At 43.5% G+C, this 8637-nt stretch overlaps 1 protein-coding gene across 1 annotated transcript; it reads right to left on the minus strand.

The window, feature by feature from the left end:
• Positions 1 to 2552: 2552 nt before the first annotated feature.
• trib2 (tribbles pseudokinase 2) lies at positions 2553 to 8280 on the minus strand. Its single transcript, XM_026142819.2, has 3 exons — positions 6915 to 8280; positions 5212 to 5504; positions 2553 to 3166 (listed from the first exon to the last, which is right to left on the minus strand). Exons 1-3 carry the CDS (start codon positions 7182 to 7184, stop codon positions 2692 to 2694), a joined length of 1038 nt encoding a protein of 345 aa, XP_025998604.1. The 5' UTR covers positions 7185 to 8280; the 3' UTR covers positions 2553 to 2691.
• Positions 8281 to 8637: the final 357 nt, after the last annotated feature.

The following is an 8637-nucleotide window of genomic DNA, read 5'->3' on the forward strand; positions in this document are numbered from 1 at the left end:
GATTGCAGTCTCATTAGGAATGGGGAAGTGCTTTTGTTGGGGCATGCTGGCCAGAAGAGCACTGGGTTTTTTTGTTTGTTTGTTTTAAATACAGAAATAGGCTGCAAATATCTACATCACAGTTACTTGGTTGTTGAGAAATAACTATCACTTAGCTGGTAGTCTAAATTCCAATTCCACATTTTTATTCCAGGACTCGACTGGATTTGTCTAAGGGCGAGGAAGTTTATGCTCCTTTTATTCCTTCTTTTTTTAAAGCCAGGAAAAGCAAGTGGGTGGGGTCTTCTGTCCTCAAAGTCACAACTGTGTTCTTGAGATGATTTGGGATACCCCCACTGCATGACAATGATATCCAATAGTAGATAGTAGAGTAATATAATTATTATTTGAAACTTTCTCCACATTTATTGTGAAAATTCACCATTGTAATGATTTCAAAGGGTGGCTAAAGACTTTTGCAAAGTATGTGTCCACTCTGTATTTAATCATTAGTTATTATTGACCCCTGGCACTCCACAGCGTGTCTTCCTCCCCTCACAACCGGCTGCACCAGACGCCCACCCCTCCCTGTGCCAAGATTTCTTCCTGTTAAAAGGGAGTTTTCCCTTTCCTGTCGCCAAAATGCTTGCCCAAAGGGGATCACATGATTGTTGGGGATCTCTCTGTATTATTGTAGTGTCTTTACCTTACAATGTAAAGATGAAATGGTGTGTCTGTGTGTGTTTTTATTAAATGTAGCCATTACAACATTACAAATGTTAAGTGTGTAATGATGCGTGATTCTGCACGTTGTGCTGAAGAGCTTTTATTTTGTATGTACAGGAAAAAAACAAAAAGAAAGAAAAAAAAAACCCAAAACAAAATCCAGTAGTAGTTCACAATTTATTTTACTGAATAAATTTGGACAAAACACCAGAATCTGTTACGATACAATCAGAACATCTGAGGCAGATATCCCACCATGCACCATCCCCATCCATGAAACAAAAAAAAGGACTAAACATTAGCACCAAATCAGCACCAGCTTAAATAAAGGTAGCTCAGTCTACAAAAACGATGAAAGCAATAGCTGTTTTACTGTTTAAATCCAAAAACAACTCAGAAAAGCAGCAAACTGAGAATTTTTCCTGTTTTTAAACTTTTCTTAAAAAAAAAAAAGAAAGAAAAGAAAAAGAAAAACGAGCACCCTCCTAACCCCACCCCGACCTCCCACCCTTTGCTAGGCAGGCTATAGCATTCATGGAGCACATGCCAATGTCTAGTTAAGGAAAACACAAATTCAAGTAACATTGAGATACGACAAAACGTGTCCACTGGTACCCATTTTCGAGCATGACCGTTTCACAGAACCTAAGCAGGGAGTAGAAAAACAAAAAAACAAAATAAAAAAAAATAAAAACAACCTAACATGAGGTTCTGGAGTGAGCATGTCATAGCAATACTATCACTGAATATCTCATATCAATTTTCTTAAAAAGAAGTGAGGGAGACTGGGTGGCATGAGGCTGTCGGGGGTACAGGAATACTGGCACAGAAGATAATGTGTATTCTAAAACTTCAGACAGACCTTTTTTTTGTTTGTTTTTTCTCTGTTGGCGCCTGTCCTGTGTCAAGATATTGCCTATATCATACATGAAAAAGGAATCTCTGGATAAAGAAAAACCCTGCAATGTAGTTTTAAATATATATATATATTTATATATATATAGCTGTTACAATTTAAATAAATGTTATGTTCTTGTTCCTACAACTGAAGAATGGAATTAAATTATATATTTAAAAAAAAAAGTAAGCTAATTTTAGAGGTGGAATCATCCTTTCACCTAATACATCAAGTGCATGATACCGAGTGGGGAGGCTGACTATGAAAATAGATTAAGATTGAGGTGTACAGAGTGACAATAAAGCAGCAGTAACAATAGACTGGAATAGCTTTTTAAAAAACAAAAATGCTTTACAAAAGTAATGTGGAAAAACAAAAGTGTGGTAAGAGACAGGAGGAGGCGGAAACATAACAAAAGACAAGGCCATTGAGGAGTTTAGTGACTGTCAGGATCTTCAACAATATAAAACAGACAAACGAGACATGGACACACGACATAAAACTTAAAACCATGAGACAAGGGCGAGGTCAGCCATGTCGATTATGATGACAACCACAAGAAAACGCCTGCTCCGTTTAAACAATGCTCCTGGGTCAGAACTATGACCACCTAAAGCTATGACATCAAACTAAAGAAAACCAATAAAAAGAGCTGGGGTGTTGCGAGTCTGTCAGTTCCTTTAGGATTGTTCTCCTCGGATTCCTTGTCTGTATGTCCCTTCATGCTTTCCATAGTGTCAAAAAAAGGGGAAAAAAAGGTGAATGTGTCTACTTCTATGAGCACCACATTTAAAACAAAACAGATCTGGGAAAAAAAAGAACATTTGCTACATTGTTTGCAACTTGCATATCTGGTAGCAACATCCCCGATTGGGACGTGCATCGCCAGATGATGTATAGATGCCATTTGTCATGCCAGACTCAAGGTTTTCCATGAAATGGTGGCAAAGGAAACACAATGGAAACACCTTTTTTTATGAGTGACAAATTCACCTATTTACTTCTACTCTACTGTTTATTTTTTTGGCTCTGCTGCGAGCTTGGCGAGCCAACCGTGGCGGAGTCGTCCGTTTGTGCTTGGTGTTTGCTCAGCTGAAGAACTGCTCCAGCTCCTGTTCCATGTTCACCTCAGGCACCATCTGCTCCTGCTCCCTTTCCCCTCTGCTGTGCACTGCAGTGCCCCCTAGCGCCCCGGATGAGGCAAACCACGGGTGCTCCAGAATCTCCCGAGAGGTGAGGCGCTCCGCCGGCTCCCGACGGAGGATGGAGCGGATCAGGCACTTGGCCTTGGGCGTCAGCGTTTCTGGGATGTTGAAGTGGCCCCTGCGGATTTTGCTGAACAGCGAGCCGGGTTCGACATCGTGGAAAGGGTAGCGCCCCACGAGGATGGTATAAAGCATGACGCCCAGGCTCCAGACATCAGCTGCCTTCCCCGAGTAGCTGCCGCTGGCATTGAGGATCTCGGGGCTGACGTAGGCGGGGCAGCCATGTTTATCTGACAGGGAATCATCGTGCCCATTCAGGATGTACGTGTCCTCGAGGCTCTCCAGCTTCACAAGGCTTCTGCAGACACACAAACAAAACTCATTGAGCTCCTTATAAATGTGGATGATATAGAAAGAATTTGAGCAATCAGAAGAAAACCATCAAGTGGGTAATTTATTCTGACAGGCAACGTAAAGTACTTTAAATCCATCACTTTTGGATGTCAATGGAAGTAGATCGCATAATTCTTTCAGCTTACGTCTGACATTTCTTTTCAATATATAAAAAGTGGCATTATACAAACAGATTTTCCAGAAGAAACATAATTATGGGTAACTGATCAGAAAAGTAAAATCTCCCCCCCCCCTCCCCCTCCTACTCATCAAAGCATCTATTTGCACTTTTTGCTCTAAACCCTGCAACAGTTGCTACAATGCCCCTGGGTATTCATAATAGCGACTAATTGTTGAGAAGCTTTATCACTGAAGAATCTGTGTAAGTTCAAGCACCGAAAACAAAAAGCCCCCATACATGAATAGTCAGCCAGCAGAAGCAGGTAAAGACAATACGATATGATGCACCAAGCAACGAGACTGTGATCGAAGAGAAGGATGTATTTATTGCTACGTTTGACTTTCACATGAGGCCGTTTCCTTTCATTAATACGTGGCAGAACGATTTTAGGTTTTAAAACGAGGAACATTCTATTGTTTCCTTGAGCAAAATACCCATTGTTCCCCTGCAATATAAAGAGCTGTGTGAATTTTAAACACAGCACACCACTGCCTGGATAACAGCTCATTTGGAGGATGTGCAAACCTGCAATTAGAGCTAAGAGGACCTAGGAAGGCAAACTACTAAAACGGAGCCGAATTTAATATTGGCACACATTGTGCATTTCAGCTGAGTCAGAGGCGGCGCTCATGATGAAATATCTTGAGGCACGGTAGAGAAGAAAGAAACAAACGAGCCTTGTTTAATAGCTACATGATTCTACTCGAGGCCAGCGTTTGACTGATGCCGCCGTTTGGTCAAGGGTTAACGGCAGCATGACAAATTCGGGTCAAGAAGCCAACGAATGCTGCAGAAGCCTGCTCGGGTATCATTTTCTGTCTGCTCATCCACTCCTCTCTGCAGTCATCGCAGCGTTTTGTTCCACACTTGGCCTCAGAGCCAGAGGAGGTCTCTCTAAGGCAGCTTTGTCTCCTCTCTCATCTCTCTGCACTCGTTCACCGTTTCAGCAGGACTGAAAGGTTGTAAGAGGAGTCTTGACGGGCCACATAGTAAATGCGACCCGGTGCTGCCCTTCACATCACTCTTAGAATTCACCCGGCATGAATCATTTAGTGGAAGGGGCCCTCAGCATCCGAGCCCGGTGACATTCAAGGTTACTGGACCTGTACTAAATATGTGAGGCGGCTCAACTTCTCTTTTCCACAGAGAGCGCCAGAGAATGACGTCACATTTTTCAGACTGAAGGCCCTGAGTGCAGCATGTGGCTTCAAGGTGTTAAATAAGAAGTACTTAAGGACATGCTTTAGAGCTGGGATTTGTATACAGTATCTAATGAAAAGAATAAACGTTGAGTCTGAACTGGCATCCACTCAAATTCTTTAAAAGAAAAAAGAAAGAACTTAAAAAGCTGCTCTAACAGATGTCTAGATTTTTTGTAGTTTTCATATGCTGCCAGCAGGGGTCAGTAAACCCGCACTGTGAAAAGTGTTATTCTAAAGTTTCCATCACACATAAGCCCAGAGTAATGGATCATCTGACATGCAAAAGCTTCCCCTGATAACTTATCTGTCCATGTTTCTCAGCTCAACAGCTTTCCTGAGTCTTAGCATGAGTAGCGATTACATTTGTGTAACTCATTTCCTTCCCCCAAGTGTGATTCCATTCACATTTACAGTATATGTGCACAAGAATAACCAGGCGACACACAAAAGGCTCATATTTCCTTCATTCTGCACAACACCTTGTATAGTGTCAACTTACACTATCTGCGGTATTAGCTGTAATATCACACACACACCGATAGCATCTTATACACAAAAAAAAAAAAAAAAAAAACAGAGGGAAACTGCAAAGTGCACAAAAGATGCTAAGGTTTCCATGGGACTCACCTGTCCTCATTCTTGAAGACAAACTTCCTCAGTTTGAGGTCACGGAGAACCAGTCCGTTGTCGTGGCAATGTGCCACAGCCGAGGCTATCTGATAGAAGAGCCTGGCAGCTTCGTCCTCTCGCAACTTCTTGCAGGTACGGACAAAAGAGTGCATGTCGCCATAGCTTCTCTCGAAGAACACATAGGCCCGCGTCTCCCCAAGCAAAATCTCCAGGATTTGGTTAATGTGCTGGTGCTGGCCAAGGGCGAAGTAGGCCGCCAGTGACTCCTGGTATCGGCCCACATCGAAAACCTGCAATCAGAAGAAGGAAGAATTTATGCTTACTGTTAGCAATGTGGAGAATTAGATCGTATGTATATATTTTTTTCAGCTATATCATTAGATTCTTTTGGTGGTTGGAGATCTATAAACCAAACCTTTCCCACCATAGATTTACACAATTAAATCCAACTGAAGGAGGTGTAAATTGCCCTCTAATTGAACTAAATGTAACCAACACATGAGTAATCCAACACATTCCCGGGACACCAAACTTGGTCTTTTGGCAGAGCGAGTAAGGTTAAATAGAGGCAAACTGAAAGCATTGTATTAGTACATGGCATTGTGCTGCAGCCTGGGGGTTGCAGTGTCTCTTTTGTTTCCATAGTAACCCCCAATTGACTTTCAGTACATGCAGTTCAGGTGAGAGGGCTTCTCTTGCAGTCGATACAAATACACCCCACAGGTCTGGGGATCTTAAGTTGCAGCCTAAGACTCCAGCTAGACAAGAAAAATCAATCCTGAAAAAAAGGGGGGGAGGGAATTGATCACCGCTGTATCGAAACCAGCACAAAGCAGATGGGGGTCAAACAGCAGTTAGTACACAGGCTTGTGCCAAAGGCCATTAATTTGTTATTGCCCTGACAAAACATTATCTCAAGTCAAAAGGCACAGGTTATTTGATATGTTGTGGCGTACGAGTCCAAGGGTGCATGCAAGTATTGCCTCAATTCATCCACTTAAGCCTCAGGGACAACCCACCTGCCCTCATAATCAGTAATTTACAGAAGTCAGAAGCTATAAATGTGGTGAGGAGAGGCCATGAGTTTCATCCAAGCTTAACAGGGCAGCGTTTTTTATATATTTTTTTGAATGTGTGCATTTTACTCAGATCAACTTCCCTTTAAAAACTGAGCACCTGGTGGAAAAAAGAAAACAAAAAGAAAAAAGGTGCACTATGGATATGTTGGCACTACAGATCCAAGAGTGAGCACTGTGCCATGAAAGAAAGAAGCCATGGCTGTGCCAGAATAGCACAGAGGAGTGTGTGCGTGGTTACTCACTCCTTTGTCAACGTTACATCATGCAATCCAAGCCACACAGCTCACTCCATTCACTTTTTCCATTAGGCTGCTGCTGCCAGCTCTCTATTTACAGTTCAAGCAATTATTAAAAAGTGGAGATGGTGGACAGGAAACCCATAAAAGCCAGCTCAGGATTTTTCTGCATAGCACATTCATCACATCTGAGGACATTAGGCATCGAAATAAAGTCGTTTTAATTCATCTAGACGTGCAAGCAACGCACCCCTAAAAATATTTCGTGCAGTAAAAAAAAAATATATATGTGAATATATTTTTTCTCCCCAGATTGACGTCATAAGGGGGGGAGTAAAGTCATGCTGCGAAATAGGGAAGGTTTGTTACCATATTGCCTACTAACCTTACATACGAGCTCGTCCCCGCTGTGCAGGTGGGCGGCTCTGAAAACGTGGTCTCCCTCCAGCGGCTCCAACAAAAGGTAGTCCCCGATGCGGGAGATACAGTGCGAGGAGTCCGGGGTCTCCGGCGGGCTGGGAGACCCGAGGTTGGGGCTGAAACTCTGATGAGACTCTGTAGTCCTTAAACAAGACAATTCTTCGAAATCGTGCGCTTTGTGCCGCGATCTCCCATAGCGTGAAATGTTAATTGGATTTGACCTCTGTATGTTCATGAGGAATAAGTGCGATATCTCCACAAAATCGGGGGCCTTCCTCCTCCTTGTTCTTCTTATCCTCTTCTGTCGGGATAACACTTCGTTGTGCAGAAAGACAATCTGTCCAAGTACTTCTGTTACGCTTGCATGAAGTAGAAAAATAAATAATAAATTTTTTCTAAAAAAAAAAAATACAAAAAAATAAGAGATTTAAATGCACCTTGCCTTTGCAAAATCTAACCGACTCTGTGCAGCCAAAACTGGCTCGCTGGATTTCATGCAACTAAAATTGGTCTCTGATTTTTTACTGCTCACTTGCACCCCTTTGTTTTCCATTCATTGGATGAGACTGGGGTAAAGGAAAAATTAAGAATTACTGACTTAAGCTGGATGAAACCCCTTAGCACAGACGTGCTGCAGCTTCACTGACGTTAAGTGCGAACAAAACTGCAACAAAGGTTGCCAAAAGTTAGCTTTTAAAATGAATGAAGAGTAAACCCGCAGCTCGTCTTGCTAGCTTATCTTGCCGGTTAACGGTATGGCACGTTTCATAAAACGGAAACAATTTATAAGACACAGCTGTCAGGCAAGGGGGGAAATGCAAAAATAGAAACAAATAAAGCAACTTTCCAGCCCAATTATAGCTGCTGACTTTTTAGACTATTAGTAGCTAGCAGGTGCAGAGCTAACTAGTTAGCTCCCTTGGCTAACTAGTACCAGGTCAGTGCACGGCCTTGTTCCCCGGGATCATATCCATGCACGCTGATTGTCATCTATCACATAAGGAGAAACCCCCATCCGGAAAAAAGACTGCTGTGGCTCTTTGTGTGCGGGAGTCGACGTCCTCTCTCTTTCTGCTGGTCCGGTCCTGCGGAATAAAAGTGCCGTCTTTCTTGAGTGTCTGCTGATATAAATCTGATGGAAGGAAGGAAGGGACGGCCGGCCGACTTTCCCAGGCCAATCCCTCGATTCAGCAGGACATCCTCTCCCGTGGTGCCGCTGTGCTTCTTACGTGGCTGGGAATCTAGTCCATTCAAGTGCGGAGGGAGGCCAGCCGAGCTGTACACACTGCGCCTGTACAGACAGAGAGAGCAAGCCTGCCTGCCTGACGGAGGAGGGGACGAGGACGGGAGGGTGGGGTGGGGGGGGCTTCTGTACACACGCACACCTGCGCACATGCACACACATACAAAGAGGCATGCCGACCCGCCCCCTGACGTCATTTAAACAGCGAGAGCTCATTGGCTTCCGAGCTGCCTTATAATATGCGGTGAAGTCATGTGAGAGCCATGTAGTGCGGCTACACCCCCAGGAATCTAAATGCGTCGCATGCTGGTAAATTGGATGGGGAGGGGGGGCCGGAGTGAGAGTATAGCTACTGTACGTGCTGTGTTACAAATGTGTTTCCTCCTGAAATGTCATTCAAGGGAAAGCGAGGGAGATCCCGCTCTCACAATAGCACACACGCCGT

The sequence above is a fragment of the Astatotilapia calliptera genome, chromosome 15, assembly GCF_964374335.1.
Source record: "Astatotilapia calliptera chromosome 15, fAstCal68.1, whole genome shotgun sequence".
NCBI classification, from domain to species: Eukaryota; Metazoa; Chordata; class Actinopteri; order Cichliformes; family Cichlidae; genus Astatotilapia; species Astatotilapia calliptera.